The sequence below is a fragment of the Urocampus carinirostris genome, chromosome 12, assembly GCF_059441175.1.
Source record: "Urocampus carinirostris isolate Australia breed hairy pipefish chromosome 12, RoL_Ucar_1.0, whole genome shotgun sequence".
Classification (NCBI taxonomy): domain Eukaryota; kingdom Metazoa; phylum Chordata; class Actinopteri; order Syngnathiformes; family Syngnathidae; genus Urocampus; species Urocampus carinirostris.
This window is the reverse complement of record NC_142360.1, coordinates 39,978,028-40,001,540: the sequence shown is the minus strand read 5'-3', so window position 1 is coordinate 40,001,540 and position 23,513 is coordinate 39,978,028. Positions and strand designations below refer to the sequence as shown.

General features: G+C 42.8%; 1 protein-coding gene across 1 annotated transcript in view; it reads left to right on the top strand.

Moving 5' to 3' along the window:
• Positions 1-23,513, top strand: part of trabd2b (TraB domain containing 2B) — a 134,070-nt gene that overhangs the window by 81,103 nt on the left and 29,454 nt on the right. The window contains exons 8-9 of the mRNA XM_088348848.1: positions 16,471-16,617; positions 18,411-18,585. Of these exons, the coding sequence (XP_088204974.1) occupies positions 16,471-16,617; positions 18,411-18,585 (322 nt within the window). The remainder of the gene's footprint in view (positions 1-16,470; positions 16,618-18,410; positions 18,586-23,513) is intronic.

Sequence of the window (23,513 nt, the reverse complement as noted above, 5' to 3'; positions counted from 1 at the left end):
AGGCAAGCCTTTATCGAAGCTGACTCTATCCCGTCCTGATTCCCATTTGCGCCCACGATCCGGTGATTGAAGGGGGCGGGAAGAAGGTCGCTCTGAACGCGAAAGTGGATCTTCCGTGGCGAGCGATGGCGGTGTCAGGAACGGAAACGGGTCAGTAGCCGGGACAGGAGAGCAAAAACGTGGTCGGGGTCAGAAGCGAGTCGTAACCCAGGAAAGGAGAGTAGATGTGGTCGGGGACAAAAAAGGTCGAAAGCCGGGATGGGTGAGTAGACGTGGTCAGGATCAAAAACGGGTCGAATCCGGGGGACAGACACGAGCAAAAAACAGGTGGGAGTCAGGGTCGAAAAAAGGCTTGCCTTGTGTCAACTGCGGTTCGCAGACGGACTGACAAACGGGGGCAGATAGGAGTGGGTTCAAATAGGGACAGGGAGCCAATCAGAATCTGAGGTGATGCATATCGGTAATTATGACAGAGCCAAACAGTTTCTTACGCATCAACCGCTAATTACGTTTCCCCGGGAGGCGCTACTTTTCTAGCGTAACGCCTCGTAAACACACACTAGCATGTTTGATTCCCTCGGCGGCCATTTTATAAACACCCGGGTTCTGAGTGCCGCCTTCGCTTCGACACCAAATAAAAACGTCGGTCCTTGGCGCAATTTGGCACGCAACGAACTGTCAACAGGAAGAAAAATCTCTTAAATATTTATCGACATAGAAAAGGACGTTGAAATTCATCTGGAGTTTGATACGTTCCTAAGCGGAGGCCTTCTAGAAGGCTCCGAGTCTCGTTTAGGAGGACGGACGGAGCCGCAAAGGTTCCAGCCACTTATACAAAATGGAAACTGAATGACCGTCAGTTTGATTTGGACGGACGACTCCAGTTTTTGGAGGGTTTCCGCTCTCCTGGAACGCGTTCCCGTCTAGAACAAAAACAAATGTCTTTCCGTGACGGGGAACGTCGTCGGCATTTAATATTTTCTGCTAACTGCGCTCGGTTTGAACAGGGGTGTCTCTTTAGCTGGGGGTCACATGCTAGGGAAAGAATTATTGCACGGGGGCCAGAATAGTAGATATAAGAGAAAGAGAGTAAGAGAGAGAGAGAGAGAGAGAGAAAGAGAGAGGAGAGAGACAGAGAAGTGAGAACAAGGGAGACAGAGTAAGAGAGAGAAAGAGAAAAGGAAAGAGAGCAACAGGGGGAAAAGTGAGAGGGCAAAATAGAGAAAAGAAAAAAGAGAGAGAAATAGAGGGAAGAAGAGAGACAGAAAAGGAGTGAGAACAAGGGAGACGGAGTAAGAGAGAGAAAGAGTAAAGGAAGGAGAGAAAAAGGGGAAAAGAGAGAGAGAGTAAAATAGAAAAAAGAAAAGAGAGAGAAAGAGAGAGGGAGGGAAAGAGAGAGTAGGGGAGAGATAGAAAAGCAGAGAGAACAAGGGAGACGGTGTAAGAGAGATAAAGAGAAAAGGAAAGAGAGAAAAAGGGGGAAAAGAGAGAGAGCAAAATAGAGAAAAGAAAAAAGAGAAAGAAAAAGAGAGAGAAAGAGAGGGAAGAAGAGAGACAGAAAAGGAGTGAGAACAAGGGAGACGGAGTAAGAGAGAGAAAGAGAAAAGGAAAGAGAGAAAAAGGGTAAAAGAGAGAGAGCAAAATAGAAAAAAGAAAAGAGAGAGAAAGAGAGAGGGAGGGAAAGAGAGAGAAGGGGAGAGACAGAAAAGCAGAGAGAACAAGGGAAACGGTGTAAGAGAGAGAAAGAGAAAAGGAAAGAGAAAAAGGGAAAAAGAGAGAGAGAGCAAAATAGAGAAATAAAAAAGACAGAGAGAGAGATAGAGAAAAAGAGAGAAGGAGAGAGACAAAAAAGGAGAGAGAACAAGGGAGACAGAGTAAGAGAATGAGAAAAGGAACGAGAGAAAAGGGGGAAAAGAGAGAGAGCAAAATAAAGAAAAGAAACGAGAGAGAGAGAAAGAGAGAGGAGAGAGAACAAAGGAAACAGAGTAAGAGAAAGAGAAAAGGAAAGAGAAAAAGGGGAAAAGAGAGAGAGCAAAATAGAGAAAAGAAAAAAAAGAGAGAGAAAGAGATGAAAAAAGAGAAAGAAAGAAAAATAAAGATAAAAAGAAAGTGAGACTGTGAGGGACAAAGTGAAAGAGATAAGAGAGATCAAGGAAGAAAAAAAGAAAGAAGTGAAAAGAGAGAGGGAGAGTCCAAGAGAGAGAAAAAGAGTTAGAGTGAAAATGAGAGAGAAAAGGAAAGAGTGAGAAAGAGAGAGGAAGTGAGAAAAAAGATAAAAAAAAGAAAGATAAAATTATAAAGGAAAGAGGGTGAGAAAAAAAAAAAGGAGAGAACGAAAGTTAGAGATAGAAAAAAGAGAGTGAGAAAGAGAAGGCAGGAACAAGAGAGAAGAAGGGTTTGAGAAAGAGAGAAAGATAAAATAAAATAAATAGATGTAAAAGGAGAGATCGAGAGAGGGGGAGAAAAAAGTGAGAAAAAAAAGAAAAGAAAGAGAGAAATACAGCTTCAGTCGCTCTGCCAATACTTCCTGGCTTTGGCCCCGTTAAGTGGACATACTTAAAACTGCAGCTAATTCTTCTCTTGTGCTTCTCTCAGCGTTGTCTAGCAGGCTGGATTAAAACCCTAGAAAAACCTATGCTTTGTAAGCCAAATCCTCCTTCGAAACCTTGATTACTTCGGACCAGGACAAGAACCCACTCGTGTAACGTTACTCACAGTTTATTGGGGAGAAGAGCAATGAGCGCACACTCGATCCGGGGAAGTACATTGATCAAAACGAGGAAGTGGAAAAAAATCAAACAGAACAAAACACAGGCAAAAAGGGGATTCACAGGGCTTGCCGTGTAATAACAGAGATTCCCAGACGGACCGACCAAAGGGGACTGACAGGACAGCGTTTAAATACCGACAGGGAGCAATCTGTCAATGCGTGTCAGCTGGTGTCCATGGGCGGGGCCAATTGGGCGCCATGGCAACCGTGACAAAATATGTGCCAATTCAGCAGTTTTAGATCATCAACCCAAAATTGTGTAACTATCAAGTAGAGTTGATTCCAAACTCAAGCAAATCATCAAAAGAACTCATTTCAAATATTTGGAAGAAATCATTTTCAATGCGATGACGATTCCTGAAATGATTTGGAAACATCCCAAAATGATTCACTCGGAAAGAGGGAAATTTCTTCCTTCTTTCCTTCCATCCTTCCTTCCTTCCTTACTTCCTTCCGTTCCTTTTTATTCTACCTTGCTTTCTTCCTCCCTTCCTTCCTTATTTCCTGCCTTCCTTATTTCCTGCCTTCTTTCCTTCTTTACTTCTTTCAGCCCTCTTTGATCCTTTCTTCCTTCCCTCTTTATTTCTTGCCTTCCTTCCTTCCTTCATTCATTCCTTCATCCCTCCTCGATCTTTCCTTTCTTCTTTCCTTCCTTCCTTCCTTTTTATTCTACCTTGCTTTCTTCCTTCCTTCCTTATTTCCTTCCTTCCTTATTTCCTGCCTTCCTTCCTTCTTTCCTTCTTTCCTTCCTTCATCCCTCCTTGATCTTTCCTTTCTTCCTTCCTTTCTTCCTTTTTATTCTACCTTGCTGTCCTCTTTCCTTCCTTATTTCCTGCCTTCCTTATTTCCTGCCTTCTTTTCTTCTTTCCTTCTTTCCTTCCTTCATCCCTCCTTGATCTTTCCATTCTTCCTTCCTTCCTTCCTTCCTTTTTATTCTTCCTTGCTGTCTTCCTTCCTTCCTTATTTCCTGCCTTCCTTATTTCCTGCCTTCTTTCCTTTTTTCTTTCTTTACTTCCTTCATCCCTCCTTGATCTTTCATTCCTTCATCCCTCCTTGATCTTTCCTTCCTTCCTTCCTCTCTTATTTCCTTCCTTCCTCCCTTTTCATTCTACCTTGCTTTATTCTTCCCTTCTTTCCTTCTTTCCTTCCTTCATCCTTCCTTGATCTTTCCTTTCATCCTTCCTTCTTTCCTTCTTCCTTTCTTTCCTTCCTTCATCCCTCCTTGATCTTTCCTTTCTTCCTTTCTTCCTTCCTTCCTTCCTTCCTTCCTTCTTTTCTTGAGTCCTTTCTTTTTTATTCTTCCTTCCTTTTTTCCTTCCATCCTTCTTTCCTTCCTTCCTCCCTTTTCATTCTACCTTGCTTTATTCCTTCCTTCCTTCCTTCCTTCCTTCCTTCCTTCCTTCTTTCCTTCCTTCATCCAGCGATGATAATTCCTGTGATTTAGAAACATCCCAAAATGATTCACTCGGAAAGAGGGAAATTATCATTTAAGGGGCTGTCGTGAATTCCTAATCCCAAAGGTGAGAACCACCAGGAAAAGCATGTGCGTCTCCGTGTGCGGAGTCAAACTTTGGAACAATGTCCAACGATTCACTTGTTCAAATTGAAATAGAGAAACTGTAACCCCCATCCAAGCGAGCAGCTGTGAGCTCTTTCTGGAGATACTTTATGACCTTCTCTGTTTTCTGGAGGTCGGGAGCAGGAAAGCCGGGACGGGCGCGCCAAGTCAAACAGCGGGGTTTATTTGTAGACACGTTTCTAGAGAGCCGGGGCGACACCCGCAGAATCCCTCCTCTCATTAAGTGGAGAAACGGGAGGCCCGAGAGCGCCGGGGCAACCACGGGAAAGAATTGTACGGGGAACAAGCGGGAGCAAAAAGCAGGAAGGGACGGGGATTTCTAGCACGGTGAGATGCTCGCCCCCTGCCAGGGGAGAGAGAAAACCACGCTTTTCTACGGAAGCTGTAAAAAAACGGGCCCCCGCTAGTGGAATTGTCCCCGCGGTAATCCAGGGATTTGCTACTCTAAGACACAAGGTCGAGTAGGCACAGCGGTAACAAGGAGCAGAAAGGAACAGGATCGAGAAGTCGGACGGGGACGACGACTCGAGGGGAGTCCGACGCCAAATAACTTTGTTATTAAAGTACCATCATTTTTCCTTCTTTTTTCCTTCCTCTCCTTTATCCTTCCATCTTTCTGTCTTTCCTTCCATTGTTCCTTCCTTCCTTCCTTCCTTCCTTCCTTCCTTCCTTCCTTCTGTCTTTCCTGCCTTCCTTCCTTTCTTCCTTCCTTTTTATTCTACTTTCCTTCCTCCCTTCTTTCTTTCCTTCCTACTTTCATTCCTTTCTTTCCTTCCTACCTTGCTACCTTCTTCCCTTCATTAATTTCTACCTTCCTCCCTTCCTTCCTTCCGTCTTTCCTGCATCCCTTCCTTTCTTCCTTTCTTTCTTCTGTCTTTCCTGCCCTCCTTCCTGTCTTTCTTCCTTCCTTCCTTCCTTCCGTCTTTCCTGCCTTCCTTCCTTCCTTTTTATTCTACTTTCCTTCCTTTCTTCTTTCTTTCCTTTCTACATTCATTCCTTTCTTCCTTCCTTCTTTCTTTTCTCCCCCTTCCTTCTTCCCTTCCTTCCTTCCTACCTTCCTCCCTTACTTCTGTCCTTCCTTCCTTCCTTCCTTCCGTTTTATTCTACCTTCCTTCCTTCCTTTTCATTCTACCTTCCTTCCTTCCTTCCTTCCTTCCTTCTTTCCTACCTTTCTCCCTTCCTTACTTCCTTTTTACTCTACCTTCCATCCTTCCTTCCTTCCTTCCTTCCTTCCTTCCATTTTTCCTGCCTTCCTGCCTTCCTTCCTTCCTTCCTTTTTATTCTTCTTCCCTTCTTTCCTCTTTTACTCTACCTTCCTTCCTCTCTTTTATTCCCCCTTCTTCATTCCTATATTTTATTGTTCCTTTTTTCCTTTCTTCTTTTCTTCCTCTCTAATAATCTTACAATATCTTCTATTATGCTTCCTGTCCTTCCATTTTTATTCTACCTTTCTTTGTGCCTTCCCTCCCATTCATACTTCCTTCCTTCCTTCCTTCTTTCCTTCCTTCTTTCCTTTTTTCCTTCCTTCATCCCTCCTTGATCTTTCCTTCCTTCCTTCCTTCCTTCCTTCCTTCCTTCCTTCCTTCCTTCCTTCCTTCCTTCCTTCCTTCCTTCCTTCCTTCCTTCCTTCCTTCCTTCCTTCCTTCCTTCCTTCCTTCCCTCCCAATTATACTTCCTTCCTTCCTAACCCCCTGTTTTATTTTTTTACAAAAAAATACTGTAGCATGATACAATAAGCAGGGAGACTGTCTAGCCAATCAGAATGCAGAACACATGACGTAAATACCTAGAGTGTCATAGCGAGGGCTTACAGTGGTCTTGAGAGACCCCAGCGGGTTACCAGTGCCCCCATTTGAGAACCACTGGGAGCTGCTGGGATCCTGTTGTGGGGCTGCCCCGGATGTTAGTTCAACTCCTTCCTGAACCCGGGCCCGGCCGGGTGCAGCCGACCCAAAGTCCTTTCGAGCGGTGAAACCGGAGACGTTCTCCGGGGGGGAGGCACCTCCGTGTCGGCTTATATCGCAGTCGGATTCAATGGCGCCCGCTTAAAGGCGAGGACTCCCGCTGAGCTCGGAGGGTCTCGCTTCTGACTTTGAATACGTCCGCTCTTGGGATAACAATGGCCGACGACGTTTTTGTGATTCGAGAACGCTCGCTTGAAACGAAGACCAGGTTCGGTTCCACGCAAAAACAGAAGGGTGCCTTCAAAAGCAGTCCCTAACAACAGTTGAGTCAAGTCCTGTTTATTTGTTTGGCCCTTAATCACAAAGAGTCTCAAAGAGCTGCACAGATCAAAGACTTTTGCAAACTACAGACCATTATGACACCATCCCCTGATCTAAAACCCACATGAGGGCAATGAGACCAAAACTGAACTTTGATACATACACATAACCCTAAAAACACAATCCTCACTGTCGAACATGGTGGTGGCAGCATCATGCTCTGGAATTGCTTTTCTTCAACAGGGACTAAGAAGAAGGATAAAGAAGAATGATTATTTGGAATCTATTATCTATTATCACACCATCCCCTGATCTAAAACCGACATGAGGGCAAGGGAAAAACTCAAAAACCTCAAGTCATATTTATTTGTTTGGCTCTTAATCAAAAAGAGTCTCAAAGGGCTGCACAGATCAAAGACTATTGCAAACTACAGACTATGTAGACACCATCCCCTGATCTCAAACCTACATGAGGGCAATGAGACCAAAACTGAACTTTGATGAATACAAAATGTTACATTTGGCACAGACATAACCCTAAAAACACAATCCTCACTGTCGAACATGGTGGTGGCAGCATCATGCTCTGGAGTTGCTTTTCTTCAACATGGACTGGGAAGAAGAATGATTATTTGGAATCTACTGTCTATTATCACACCATCCCCTGATCTAAATCTGACAAGAGGACAAGGAAAAACTCAAAAACCTCAAGTCCTATTCATTTTTTTGGCCCTTAATCACAAGGAGTCTCAAAGAGCTGCACAAACCATGGACTATTGCAAACTACAGACTATGTAGTCACCATCCCATGATCTAAAACCTACATGAGGGCAATGAGACCAAAACTGAACTTTGATGACAGTGTTACATTTGGAATACACATAACCCTAAAAACACAATCCTCACTGTCGAACATGGTGGTGGCAGCATCGTGCTCTGGAGTTGCTTTTCTTCAACAGGGACTGGGAAGAAGTATGAAGAAGAATGATTATTTGAAATCTATTATCTATTATCACACCATCCCCTGATCTAAAACCGACATGAGGGCAAGGAGAAACTCAAAAACATGTCAAATCAAGTCCTGTTTATTTGTTTGGCCCTTAATCACAAAGAGTCTCAAAGGGCTGCACAGACCACAGACTATTGCAAACTACAGACTATTATGACACCATCCCCTGATCTAAAATCAACATGAGGGCAAGGAAAAACTCAAAACCTCAACATACACAGATATTGCCAAAATTATATAGATATGTCAGGACCAGAACAGAGACAGGACCCACTCGCGTAACATTTCTCACAGTTTTATTGCGAAGAAGAGGAAGGAGTGCGGACACGATCTGGAGATCGCTGGTCGCGGGGAGTCGGTTCCGTGGCGAGCAAAGGCGGCGTCGGGAACGGAAAAAACGGGTCAGTAGCCGGGACAGGAGAGCAAAAAACCTGGTTGAGATCCGCAACAAGTCGAAGGCCAGGAAAGGAGAGTAGACGTGGTCAGGGACAAAAGAGGCCGAATGTCGGGGCGAGAGAGTAGACGTGGTCAGGATCAAAAAACGTGTCCAAGCCGGCAAACAGACGGGAGCAAAAACAGGTGGGTCCAATAAGCTTGCCTAGAGTACACTGAGTTTCGCAGACGGACTGACAACAGAGCAAAAATGTGGTCAATATCAGAAAGTGGGTCGTTATTCGGGACGGGAGAACTGACGTGGTCGAGATCAAAACAGATGGTAGCGGGAGACAAACAGGAGCAAAAAAACGGCACAGGCGAAAAGGGCTTGCCGTGTACAAACAGATTCGCAGACGGACCGACAAAAGGGGACTGACAGGACAGAGTTTAAATACTGACAGGGAGCCAATCTGTCAACAGGCCGCAGCTGGCGCCACACGGGCTGGGCCAATTGGGCGCCATGGCAACCGGGACAATATAAGTCATTCATGAGCTAGAGAATATAAGTGTGTTTTAAGTATAAATTTAAATTGAGGTAGCAGATGGAATCTCAGGGAACAGATCATTCTACAGCATTTTCCCTTTCCTGTCTTTTTTCCTTTTTTCCTTTTTCTTCTATTACTTTTACTATCCTTTTCCCCTGTTTTTTTCTCTTTTCCTCCCTTTTTGATCCCTCCTTTGCTTGTTCTTTTTTCTTTGTTCTGTTGTTTTTTCTTTGCTTTTTTCCTCTCTAACTTTATTCTTTTTTCCTGCTTCCCTCCGCTTGTTTTCCTTCTTTTTTTCCTCATCATCTTTTTCCTTCTTTTTTTCTAAGCATTTCCCTCTTTTTCCCTTTTTGTGTCTTTTTTCCTTTTTTGCCTTTCTCTTCTCTTACTTTTAACATCCCTTTTCCCTGTTTTTTTCTCTTTTCCTCCCTTTTTGATTCCCTTTTCTTATTTTTTGTTCTTTTTTTCTTTGTTCTTTTGTTTTTTCTTTGCTTTTTTTCTCTCTAACGTTATTCTTTTTTCCTGCTTCCCCCTGCTTGTTTTCCTTCTTTTCTTTTTTCCTCTTCGTCTTTTTCCTTCTTTTTTTCTAAGCATTTCCCTCTTTTTCCCTTTTTGTGTCTTTTTTCCTTTTTTGCCTTTTTCTTCTCTTACTTTTAACATCCTTTTTCCCTGTTTTTTTCTCTTTCCCTCCCTTTTTGATTCCCTTTTCTTATTTTTTGTTCTTTTTTTCTTTGTTCTTTTGTTTTTTCTTTGCTTTTTTTCTCTCTAACGTTATTCTTTTTTCCTGCTTCCCCCTGCTTGTTTTCCTTCTTTTCTTTTTTCCTCTTCGTCTTTTTCCTTCTTTTTTTTTAAGCATTTCCCTCTTTTTCCCTTTTTGTGTCTTTTTTCCTTTTTTTCCTTTTTCCTATGTTACTTTTAACATCCTTTTCCCCTGTTTTTTTCTCTTTTATTCCCTTTTTGGTTTCCTTTATTTTTAGTTTTTAAATTTTTTTTTCATTGTTCTTTTGTTTTTTCTTTGCTTTTTTCCTCTCCAACTTTATTCCTTTTTTCCTGCTTCCCCCCGCTTGTTTTCCTTCTTTTCTTTTTTCCTCATTGTCTTTTTCCTTCTTTTTTCTAATCATTTCTCTCTTTTTCCCCTTTTCTGTCTTTTTTCCTTTTTTTCCTTTTTTTCCTCTGTTACTTTTAACATCCTTTTCCCCTGTTTTTTTCTCTTTTCTGCCCTTTTTGGTTTCCTTTTTTTAGTTTTTTTATTCTTTTTTTCATTGTTCTTTTGTTTTTTTCTTTGCTTTTTTCTCCTCTCACTTTATTCTTTTTTCTTCCCCCGCTTGTTTTCCTTCTTTTCTTTTTTCCTCATTGTCTTTTTCCTTCTTTTTTCTAATCATTTCTCTCTTTTTCCCCTTTTCTGTCTTTTTTCCTTTTTTTCCTTTTTTTCCTCTGTTACTTTTAACATCCTTTTCCCCTGTTTTTTTCTCTTTTCTTCCCTTTTTGGTTTCCTTTTTTTAGTTTTTTTATTCTTTTTTTCATTGTTCTTTTGTTTTTTTCTTTGCTTTTTTCTCCTCTCACTTTATTCTTTTTTCTTCCCCCGCTTGTTTTCCTTCTTTTCTTTTTTCCTCATCGTCTTTTTCCTTCTTTTTTCTAAGCATTTCTCTCTTTTTCCCCTTTTCTGTCTTTTTTTTCCTTTTTTTCCTTTTTTTCCTCTGTTACTTTTCCCTCGTTTTTTCCCTTTTCTTCCCTTTTTGATTTCCTTTTCTTATTTATTGTTTTTTTTTATTTGTTCTTTTGTTTTTTCTTTGCTTTTTTTCCCCTCTCACTTTATTCTTTTTTCTTCCTCCCGCTCGTTTTCCTTCTTTTCTTTTTTCCTCATCGACTTTTTCCATTTCCATCCCCCTTTTTCGTGCATGACGCTAGAAAACAATTGCCATTATATCCATTACAGCGACCCAAAAATCCAAACAGCTGTTTGGGAGGTCCAGTTCTCTCAAAAGAGTCCAAAAATCCATCACTTCCCTAAAAAAACAATGAAAAACCTGATGTTCCCGTTTAAGTAACTCGATCGGAACGGAGAGAACTGATTTTCCGAATCCCCGGTTTCCTGCTGTAGCGAGACGAGGGAAGTAAACGAGCAAAAAGTTTGTTTTCTCGCACCTGATTCCTAATAGTCGGCATACGTGCGAAAAGGCAGCGGGCCAGAATTCAGTCATCCTAGCTCCCATCTGCATAACACATGCTCTTCGCTTTTCATCGGATGATTTTGATTGGTCGATTTGGCCTTTCGAGGAAAGGATTAAGGCCGGCCGATTTACCCGTACGTGTAATTGCGCCAATAAATGCTTTCGCTTGGTTTGAGGCCCGTTCCTGATTATTCTGAGCTCAGCGCTGAATATTGAATGCCTTCCAGGTACATTCTTGTCAGTGCACACACAATTTAACATCAATTTATGATCCATTTTGGTATATCGCCGTCTACTCTAATCCCTCATATATCCCAGGGGACGAAAACCCACCGCGCTAAGCGAAAATCGACAAAGTAGGTCGACCCCCGCTCGCAGTGATAGTCAACCGGGGATAATGGATGAGGGGTGCACAGGTAGTGTTTGTTTTAGGTGAAAAGAACGGACACAAGAGCCACTGCGCATGGCAGAAATTTGCTCCTCCCTCCGGCTCAGGCCCTTAGCAATTCACAACTGGGAATAATGGATCCTGGAAAAAACAGTGCGGTTCATTTTAAGCAGGCGACATTGCCAAACTTTGGCGACAAATTGGAAAAAAAATTCACTCTGCCCCCGTTATCGGCAATATTCATCCGGGAATAATTGATCACGGTTGCACAGGTGCTGTTTATTTTAGGTGAAAATGTAGGCCGACCCTTGTTATTATCGTGCACTCTGCCGACCCCCGCTCGCAGTAATAGTCAACCGGGGATAATGGATGAGAGGTGCACAGGTGATGTTTGTTTTAGGCGGAAAATACGGAAACACCTTACATGACGGAAGTTTGCTCTCCCATCTCACGTTCTTAGCAATTCACGACTGGGAATAATGGATCCTGGAAAAAATGGCACTCTGCTCTATCGGCAATAGTCAACCGAGGATAATGGATCACGGTTGCACAGGTGCTCTTTATTTTCGGTAAAAAGAACGGACATAAGAGCCACTGCGCATGGCAGAAATTTGCTCCCTTAGCTCCTGCTCTTAGTAATTTTCAACTGGAGATAATGGATCCCGGATAAAAAAACAGTGCTGTCCATTTCAAGCACTCGAAATTGGCGACAAATTGGGAAAAAAATGCACTCTGCTCCTGCTATCGGCAATAGTCAACCGAGGATAATAGATCACGGTTGCACAGGTGGTGTTCATTATAGGCGGAAAGAACAGAAACAAGAGCCACTGCGCACGACGGAAATTTTCTATCCTAGCTCACGTGCTTAGCAATTCACAACTGGGAATAATGGATCCTGGAAAAAAAAGTGCGGTTCATTTCAAGCGGGCCACATTGGCACGCTTTAGCGACAAATTGAAAAAAATGCACTCTGCTCCCACTATCAGCAATAATCAACTGAGGATAATGAATCACGGTTTCACAGTTGCTGTTTATTTTAGGTGAAAAAGTAGGCCGACCCTTGTTATTATAGTGCACTCTGCCGGCCCCCGCTCACAGTAATAGTCGACCGGGGATAATGGATGAGGGGTGCACAGGTGGTGTTTATTTTAGGTGAAAAGAACGGACACAAGAGCCACCTTACATGACAGAAATGTTCTCTCCCGTCTCACGTTCTTAGCAATTCACAACTGGGAATAATGGATCCTGGAAAAAAATGCACTCTGCTCTATCGGCAATAGTCAACCGAGGATAATGGCTCACGGTTGCACAGGTGGTGTTCATTTTAGGCGGAAAGAACGGAAACAAGAGCCAGTGCGCATGACAGAAATTTGCTCCCCTAGCTCATGGTCTTAGCAATTGTCAACTGGAGATAATGGATCCTGGAATAAACAGTGTGGTTCATTTTAAGCAGGCCACAATCGGCAATCGTCAGCTGAAGATAATGGATCATGGTTGCACAGGTGCTGTTTATTCTAGGTGAAGAGAACAGACACAAGAGCCACCTTACATGATGGAAATTTTCCCTCCTAGCTCACGTTCTTAGCAATTCACAACTGGGAATAATGGATCCTGGATAAAACAGTGCGGTTCATTTTAAGCAGGCCACTTTGGCACGCTTTGGCGACAAATTTGAAAACAAATACACTCTGCTCTCGCTATCGGCAATATTCAACCAGGGATAATGGATCACGGATGCATAGGTGCTGTTTATTTTTGGCGGAAAGAAGGGAAACAAGAGCCACTGCGGTGAGGGAAATTTACTCATCCAGCTCATGCTCTTAGCAATTCACACCTGAAAGAAGCAGAAAAGGGAATGAAAGAGAGAGAGCAAACAAAAGAGAGACTGAAAGAAAAAAGAAGGGAGAGATAGAAAGATTAAGATAGAGAGAGAAAAAAGAAAGAGAAAGAGTGTTAGAGAAAAAAGAGAAAAGAAGAAATAAAGAGATAGAGAAAAAGAGAGAGAGAGAATGGAGGGAGAAAAAGAATGATAGAAGAAGGGAGAGATAGAAGGATTAAGATAGAGAGCGAGAAAAAGAAAGAGAGTTAAGAAATAGGCAAAGAAAAAGAGCGTGAGAAAGAAAAAGAGCAAATGGAGGGATTAAGAAAAAGACTGATATAAGAAGGTAAGAAAGAGAGGGATATAAATAAAGAGAGAATTAAATAGAGACAATAAAGAGAGTCAGAAAGAGAAAGAGAAAGAAAGGAGAGATTGAGAAAAAGAATGGTAGAAGGTAAGAAAGAAAGAGAGATATAGATAAAGAGAGACAAATAGAGAAATAAAGAAAGAGAGAGTACGAATGAGAGAAAGAGAAAGAAAGAGAATGAAAAATCAAGAGAGTCACATAACTCCAGTTGCTTTGCGAGTGGCGCCCGGATTTTAAGTGGACACATTTCAAACTGCAGCTTTTTTTCTCTTGTGCTTCTCTGGGTGTTGTCTCGGATGACATTCGTTACCTTGCATGGCTGTCGCCGCTATCGGTGTGTGAGTGTGTGTTTATGGTGCATCTATTGTGATTATGTTTTTTTTTTTTTTGCTAATTTATGTAAGAAATCCAATATGGGTTCTGTTAGGACACACAATTTAATAACATCTTTCATCCCGGTTTCTTGTACATTGTAGCCGTATCGAACTACGGCTGCTATGCGAATTAGCGGCAAAGTAGACTTTCCTGGACGTCTCTCGGAGAAATCAAAAAGGGAAGAAAAGAGAAAAAAATGGAGTAAAGGTGTTAAAAGTAATGGAAAAAGAAGAAAAAGGCAAAAAAGGAAACAAGACAGAAAAGGGAAAAAAGAGAGAAATGCTTCGAGACAAAAAGTGTGAAATGGTGGCCGACACGGAGCGGCCGCTGCCACGTGTCGGACCGATCCATTCCGGCACTGCAGGGGTCGACCAGGAGGGGCGACGTTTCGAGCGCCGGCTGGACGCAGTAAATTTTCTTTAAAGAGGGTTTACTCTTGCCGTTTACGGTCCTTGTAGCTTTATGGCCCCTCGGCGGCGGAGAGAAAGCTTTCAAAGAACTCTCTCCGAACTTTCTCCAGAAACGTCGGAGTGTGCGGTTGCCGTGGTTTTTACCCGAAGGTGACCTTGGCAAAAACTAGCTTACAAATTGCTAATGACGTTAGCTTCTTTTTCAAAGCCTTGTTGTCGTGCCATTTGCGTCGCGTTTGACTTCGAACCCGTGCGGAAAGAATGGAAAAAGAACGGAAATAGAGACGCCTCTCAAACCCGAGCCGGGGATAATGGATCTCGGCCAAAACGGTGATACCTGATTTATTTCAGGTATGTCACGATAGCATTGTGCCAACGGCTGTTCTCGGTCGCATTCAAACATGGATAATGGATTGCAGGCACAGTTCAGAGTGATATGCAATGGGGAATAATGGATCGTGGCAAAAGAACGGAAATAGAGACGCCTCTCAAACCCGAGCCGGGGATAATGGATCTCGGCCAAAACGGTGATACCTGATTTATTTCAGGTAGCGGGGATGAATAAAGTATCTATCTATCTATCTATCTATCTATCTATCTATCTATTGCACTTTGCCAGTCCCTGCTCAGGTATCCAGGGGATAATGTATCAAAGCCACAAATGTGCATTTCATTCTAGCCGGCTCACTCCCTGAAAAAAGTCCCGACTCCCAGCAATATTGTAAGAAGATAATGGATTTCGGCCGTTCAATTAGTTTATTTTGGTGGACAGAACAGAAAACATAATGATTTAATTTTAGGAGGAAAAAATGGAAATAAAGTCGCCTCTCAAACCCCAGCCGGGGGATAATGGATCTCGGCCAAAACGGTGATACCTGATTTATTTCAGGCATGTCACGATAGCATTTTGACAACGCCCGTTCTCAGTCGCATTCAAACATGGATAATGGATTGCAGGCACAGTTTAGAGTGATATGCAATCGGGGATAATGGATTGTGGCATATTGCACTTTGCCAGTTCCTGCTCAGGGCAAGAGTCAACCATGGATATCCAGGGGATAATGTATCAAAGCCACAAATGTGCATTTAATTCTAGGCAGCTCGCTCCCTGAAAAAAGTCCCTACTCCCAGAAATATTGTTAGAAGATAATGGATTTCGGCCGCACAATTAGTTTATTTTAGTGGACAGACCCAAACCAGAAAAAATGCAGTGTCAACACCTGCTCTCAGTAGTATTCAAGCATGGATAATGGATTGCAGCCACAGTTTAGAGTGATATGCAATGGGGGATAATGGATCTTGGCATATTGCACTTTGCCAGTCCCTGCTCAGGGCGAGAGTCAACCATGGATATCCAGGGGATAATGTATCAAAGCCACAAATGTGCATTTCATTCTAGGCGGCTCGCTTCCTGAAAAAAGTCCCTGCTGCTCCCAGCAATATTGTAAGAAGATAATGGATTTCGGCCGTTCAATTAGTTTATTTTGGTGGACAGAACAGAAAACAAAATGATTTAATTTTAGGAGGAAAGAATGGAAATAAAGTCGCCTCTCAAACCCCAGCCGGGGGATAATGGATCTCGGCCAAAATGGTGATACCTGATTTATTTCAGGCATGTCACGATAGCATTTTGACAACGCCCATTCTCAGTCGCATTCAAACATGGATAATGGATTGCAGGCACAGTTTAGAGTGATATGCAATCAGGGATAATGGATTGTGGCATATTGCACTTTGCCAGTTCCTGCTCAGGGCAAGAGTCAACCATGGATATCCAGGGGATAATGTATCAAAGCCACAAATGTGCATTTCATTCTAGGCAGCTCGCTCCCTGAAAAAAGTCCCTACTCCCAGAAATATTGTAAGAAGATAATGGATTTCGGCCGTTCAATTAGTTTATTTTAGTGGACAGAACAGAAAACAAAATGATTTAATTTTAGGAGGAAAGAATGGAAATAAAGTCGCCTCTCAAACCCCAGCCGGGGGATAATGGATCTCGGCCAAAACGGTGAAACCTGATTTATTTCAGGTATGTCACGAAAGCATTTTGACAACGCCTGTTCTCAGTCGCATTCAAACATGGATATCCATTAACCCCAGTCGAGATTGCTACTTGACTCAAATGAACTGCATTGTTTTGGCCGCAATCCATTATCCCCAGCCGGCTATTGCTTCAAACGGGGGGGGGGGGGAAATAATCCATTATCCCCAGCTGACTATAAGAGTGCTAGCCATCAGAACGCAGGTTAATAACAAGAGTGGGGCTACCTTGATGATCCATTATCCGCGATAGACAAGGAATTACAGTACTTTTTGTGTGTGAGGTTCAAAAATGTCAAATTAGGTAATAGAAAAAGTAGAAAAAAATTGAACAAATGTAAATATTTTTTGTGAGTCCATGACAAAAACAAATCCTTTCTCATCTTTTTTCGTACAGGTGCTGTTCGCCTTGAACCAAACCCTGCTCCAGCACGAAGGGGTCCGAGCGGGCAGTTTGCAGGGCACCTATACCACCGAGGACCTCATCACGCATTACAATTGCGGCGACCTGAGCTCCATTATCTTCAACCGCGACAACTCGCAGGTCCGACTTTTCTCGCTGCTTTTTCGATCCGTCCGACTCCGAACTGCAACTCCCGTATTTGATATCAATTTTGTCTGTCCAGTCCTGTCCGGTATCGACCCCATTTGTCCGGTATCCGCTCGTGTATCTGGTATCGATCTTGTTGGCCTCTGGCTTCCTGTTTTTCCACGCCGGACTTCTGTCTTACCATTAGTGTTTGTGTTAACGTACATGAGTGCCTCATTTCCCGTAAAATAAAGCTTTTGTGAGAAACTTATGCATCTGGGTCCTCCTCCTGTTCTGGTTCTGACATAAAGATATTCAAATCTAGAGGAGGCTATGCCCATTTTAATCAATACAGGCCCTTTAAAGGGGAAATTTGGAGCGAAATGAACAGATTACTCCTAAGAAGTCCATTGAAGCAGAAATGCATTTAGGCGTTTTTTTTTGTTGTTGTTGATTTATTTAGTCTATGGGCATTATGATGTATTTTGGAGTAAATAAATTACACAGTTGAATGTAACTACACAATTTTTGCAAGGAATTGTATCTTGAGCTGACTACCAGGGTACTTATAGTTGACGGACACATTATTGGGGGCCCTCGGAACGTTAAAGGGTTAAATACTTCGATATTCACAACAGGTTTTAACACACTCATTGAACTCAACTTGCGGCGTAACCTTAGCTTTACACATTTATCCCAAAGGAGATCTGCGTTGAAGTCATAGAAAAATGGTTGGGCCCCTCGGTGTCACTTTCCGTCTCTGCGTATATTCGTCTTTCTGACCCGGTCGGCCCCCGGCAGCTTTTTTTCAAGTTTGTCTCGTTTATATTTAAAGGGGAGTTTTGGAGCAAAATGAACAGATTACTCCTAAGAAGTCCATTGAAGCAGACATGCATTTAGGCGGATTTTTTTATTTTATTTATCGGGATTAAGGTGTATATATATATTTCCCTCCTTTATCAGTTTCAATTTTTCGTTTTTGGAAAAGTCGGTTGCCATGGCGCCCAAAAGCTGCGGCTCGTTGACGGATTGGCTTCCATCCTATTTAAGCTCAGTGCTCTCACTCACCCTTTGTCAGTCCGTCAACGAACCTCTGCCCCCGCTAGACGTGGGTTTTAACTCTGATCGGTTTCCCGTTTGTGTATCCTGTCCAGTTTCGATCCTGTCTGTTTTTATTTTAGTCCCAGTCTCCAGTGTCCTGTATCGTGCCTGTCATTCTCGTCCTGTCTGTTATCCGTCTCCTGTCTCCTATATCTGTTAGCAATCCTTTCAATCCCTGTCCGGTATCGAAATCATCTGTCCGGTATCGGCTCGTGTAACTGGTATAGATCTCGTTGGTCTCTTGTTCCACGCCAGACTTCTGTCTTTCTTCTTTTTTGTTTTGTGTCAACGTGCATGACTGCCCCATTTCCCGTAAAATAAAAGCTTGTGTGAGAAACGTCACGCATTTGGGTTCTCCTCCTGTTCCGGTTCTTGACACACGCTTTACATGACAACGCCATTACGACAGCCGACAAGAACCGGCCTGTCAGCGTCATTTTCATGCACTTTTTAACAACGTTTTCGTTATTTATCGTAATGGCAACAATTTCTAGCATTTCACATCGAATTCAAGCACTTTCCCTGACCTCGAAAGCACAATATTGAAATTGAAGCCTTTTCAAGGATTTCAAGCACCCGTACAAACACTTTCAGTATTTGTTACTGAGAAAAGTAACTGAATGTGTTTGTCCCAACCTTTTTTTTGATTTTTTTTGGTAACACTTAATTCAAACATCAAAATAAAAAACACTCTTTTTCACGCGCAGTTGCCGCACTTCATCAACAGTTCCCTGCCGGCACACGAACGCACCACGGCACGGCAGATCGACAGCTACTTCCGCCAGGAACTCATCTACAAGCGCAACGAGCGAATGGCGAGACGGGTTTCTGCCCTGCTGCAGAGGAACCCCAACCAGACCTTCTTTTTCGCCTTCGGAGCAGGTGACAGGTTTTTTGTTTTTGTTAGTTTAGCTTAGCATAAAAAAAAAAGACATAAACCAAAATAAAACACTGACGTAGGTTATGAGTAGGGTTGCATTATTTTTTAATCTCTTTATTCAAATATTACACGTTTTGGACAGGTAGAAAAAGAGTGCACAAAACAGAATATTCTGTAGTAAAAAAAAAAAAAAATCTAAGTATTTGTCAATAAACGAATGGTACGCACCTGCAAATATCTCAGATACTTTTTTTCTACGACTTTTTCCAAAGATTATATTAGATTTTCATTTGAAAACAATTGTATCTGTCACGGTTGGCCATTGCCCTCACTTGGTCCCTCCCGTTTGGCGCCAGCTGCGGCTCATTGCCTGATTGGCTTCCCTCCTATTTGAACTCACTGCTCTCATTCACTCCTTGTCAGTCCGTCAACGAACCTCTGCACTTGCAAGACTTGGGTTTTGACTCGGTCCGGTATCCTGATCGGGAATCCAGTATCCAGTATTGATCCCACTTGTCTCGTCCTGTCCGGTATCTTGATCCAGTGTCCAGTATCGAACCCATCTGTCTAGTCCTGTCCAATATCTTGCTCCAGTCTCCAGTATCTGATATCAATCCCGCCTGTCTTGTCCTGTCCAGTATCTTGCTTCCGTCTCCAGTATCCGGTATCGATCATGTCTGTCTCCTCCTGTCCGGTATTTTGCTCCAGTATCCGTTATAGACCCCGTCTGTCTCATCCTGTCCGGTATCTTGCTCCAGTCTCCAGTATCCGATATCAATCCCGCATGTCTTGCTCCTGTCTCCAGTATCCAGTATCGACCCCGTTTGTCTCGTCCTGTCCGGGTATCTTGCTCTAGTCTCAAGTATCTGATATCGATCTCGTCTGTCTTGTCCTGTTGGTATCTTGCTCCAGTCTCTAGTATCTAAAATCGATCCCGCTTGTCTCGTCCTGTCTGGTATCTTGCTCCCGTCTCCAGTATTTGGTATCGATCCTGTCGGTCTCGTCCTGTCCAGTATCTTGCTCCAGTCTCCGGTATCCGGTATCGATCCCGTCTGTCTCGTCCTGTCCGGGTACCTTGCTCTAGTCTCCAGTATCTGATATTGATCTCATTTGTCTTGTTCTGTCTGGTATCTTGCTCCAGTCTCTAGTTTCTGATATTGATCCCGCCTGTCTCGTCCTGTCCGGTATCTTGCTCCAGTCTCCAGTATCCGTTATAGACCCTGTCTGTCTCATCCTGTCCGGTATCTTGCTCCAGCCTCCAGTATCCGATATCGATCCCGCATGTCTTGCTCCCGTCACCATTATTCAGTATCGATCCCGTCGGTCTCGTCCTGTCCAGGATCTTGCTCCAGTATCCACTATCGATCCCGTATGTCCTGTCCGGTATCTACCCATTTGTCCTGTATCGATCCCTTCTGTTCTGTCCAACTTCTTTATCTCACTTTTAGCGATCGCCGCATCCCAGGCGTTTGTGTTCCCGCGCATGACTGCCCCATTCCCGTAAAATAAAGCTTGTGTGAAAACGTTACGCGTCTGGGTCCTCCGTCTGTGTGGGCTCTGACAGTATCCCCCAAAATTAACAAAAAGTGAATCCCACTGTACGGATTTTTTTAGCTTTCGTTTTGAAAATCGTTAGGATGGAAACAAATTGAATTTGCCTTTTTTTTCTCTGAAGGATGCTAGAATTTCTTACACAGATAAACATTTATATTAGAATAGAATAGAATATGCCTTTATTGTCATTGTTACAACATGGGATATGCTGTGACAACGAAATTGGACGACTCCAGGCCCACATTTACAGTGAGGATAAGGAAACAAAGAGATAAAGGAACAAAGAACTAACTGTCTTTGTTGTGAGTAGGCTTTGTTTTCCTTCGGAGGGGGGGGGGGATGAGGGGGTGAGGGTCAAACAGAGTTGGTGGATACAACAGGAATGTTTGATGTTTAATCTTACATTACACATAGTCCAGTGTTTTTCCGTTATTACTTTAAGTTCTTTGAGTTCTGATATGAATGATTAATCCCAAGAAAATGGATTCTATGAACTAGGCCGATTTTATAACATGAAATTAACTTAAGGCGGGGACAGTGTAACCCGGGCTTTCCTCTATTTGCACGCTTGCAAACTAAACATTGTAAAAGCAGAAACCTAGAAAATCACCATGACACCTGTTCAAGCCATTGACAACAAAATATTCCAAGCCAGTTTTTCTCATCGTCTTCTACCGGACCGTCGGCGAATCCCTTTGTAACGGCCGCCGTTTCCGTCTGTCGCCACCCGCTAAGTTTTACCGACAAAAAATAAAAATGTGGTCTGGTGGCGCTTAAGTGACTTTATTGCGCAAACCGCAACAACTTTGGGATTCCCAGGGAGGATTCAAAAAAAAACCTCGTAAGAATTAAGGGCTTAAGCAGGCAGGACGTAGGGTAAACTAGGCGTTTTTACGGTCACTTGGGGTGGGTTGTCATTTCAACCTTGTGGGAACATTTTTGGGGGAAGTCCAGTTTTCTGTTCCCGAATGTTTTTGTGCTGTTAGCGTCCTGCCACTTGAATTGTCCATTTTCAGGGTTCCTACAGCTTCTCATCTCATCTCTCATCTCATTAGCTACACCGCTTATCCTCAGTAGGGTCGCGGGGGTGCTGGAGCCCATCCCAGCAATCATCGAGCAATGGGCAGGGGACACCCTGAACTGGTTGCCAGCCAATCGCAGGGCACACGGGGACAGACAGCTCACTCGCTCATTCACACCTAGGGACAATTTGGACTGACCAATTCACCTGAAATCCATGTCTTTGGAATGTGGGAGGAAACCGGAGTGTCTGGTGGAAACTCACGCAAGCACGGGGAGAACATACAAACTCTGCACAGGAAGTCTGGAGCTGGATTTGAACCCACGCAGGAGGTTCCCAAGACATGAACTGTGCCGCACATGCGCTAACCACTGCGCCGCCGTGCTGCCCTTCCTACAGCTTATTTATTTAAAATGTTTTATTTATTATTTTATTTTATTTTAAAAAACGCTTCACTACTTCTTCCATAAGGTTACGTGTCAGGACCAGAAGGGAAACAGGACCCACTCGCGTAGCGTTTCTACACAAAACAACAAAGGAAAAGAAAAAAAATACAAAAAGGGGACTAAAGAGAGATAAACAGAAAAAAACAAACAGGAAGAAAAGAAAAGAAAAAATGGCAAGGAAAAAAAGAAAGAGCTAGGAAAAATAGAAAATGGAAAAAAAGGAATAAAAATAATAAAACGGCAAGAAAAAATGAGTTAAAAGAAGCGAGGAGAAAGGAAAGAAAAGAAGAATAAAATCAAAGGAAAAAAATGGTAAAAAGAAGAGAAAAAAAAAAACGTTTTTTGGGGTGGTCTCTTTGACTGATCTTGGATGTTACGACCAACATTTTACTTCCACTAAAAAGTAAATAAATACAGTTTTATTTTGTGCAACTGACAAAATAAGTCCCCAAAATGTTCATATTATGTTACAAGATCGTATTCCTGTCTAGACCAGAACAGAGACAGGACCCACTTGCGTACGTTTCTCTCAGTTTTATTGGGAAGAAGGGAAAGGATTGCACACACGATCCGGTGATCGCTAGTCGCGGGAAGCAGGTCGCTCTGAAAGCGGAAGTGGATCTTCCGTGGCGAGCGATGGCGGTGTCAGGAACGGAAAGAACGGGTCGGTAGCCGGGACAGGAGAGCAAAAACGTGGTCGGGACCGGAAACGAGTCGAAAGCCAGGGGTGGAGAGTAGACGGGATCGAGATCGAAAACGGATCGTTATTCGGGACGGGAGAACAGACGTGGTCGAGATCAAAACAGATCGTATCGGAGGCTTTCAGTCACATCTTGCAAAGTCAGTGCAACTGGAAGTTAGAATGCCAGTTAAATAGGGGCTGACAATTAATCATAGATAGATAGATAGATAGATAGATAGATAGATAGATAGATAGATAGATAGATAGATAGATAGATAGATAGATAGATAGATAGATAGTGCTACGGAAAATACACACTGTAATAAAAATAGGCTAATATGCAAATGTAGGGGTGGCCTTTTACTCCTCCGAGTGGAGTTAAAGAGCCTCATGGCATGAGGAAGAAATAATCCCCTCAGTCTGTCTGTGGAACAAGACTGTGACAGCATGTAGGCATCTGAAAGTGTTTTCTAATTAAGATTTTTGTATTTGGGGCAAAATACCGTTTTTGGTTGATATGCCGAATCAATTTTGTGAAAAACTGAAAGCGGACATTAAAAAAATGTCTTTAAACTGTTGAGCAGTGAATATAGTATCTTTCAAGACCTATTCAACAGTACATTTTTATTTAATTTTGATCTCCAGTGCATTTATGGGGAAACAGGTATCAAGATTAAATTATTACCATTTTTGAGGAAGGTTTTTATTCTCACGACGAGTGTAGCATCCTAGCTAGGAAACAGGTGAGACAAAAGCTTGAAGCCTTACCTGGTACCTTGTCAAATTTCATCATGATCTGGAAAACCCAACATTTTTCCAAGGGCAGGTCTAGGCATATGGAAATGACCAGTTTACAGCTCCAAAACTTTTGCAACAGTGTACTTTGGCCAATTTTTTAGATATTGTGAAAGAGTTGTAAATGTTTGACTTCTTTTTCTGCGTCTCTATTAATAGTGTGCACACCTGCGCGTCATACTGGTGCGTAAAAATAAATACTTTGTTTATATCAGCCCCCTTTAACACTATGACGTTCCTGTAAAAGGAATCTAAAATCCTAACCCAAGACGTACCCAAAGTATGGTAAATGCTGTTCCTTGAACCGTTTGGAGAACATGGACGCGTTTGGGCTCTAGGCGTTTGGAAACGAACATGGACGCTTTTTGGCTCTAGGCGTTTGGAAACGACCAGTTTACAGCTCCAAAACCTCTGCAACAGTGTACTTTGGCC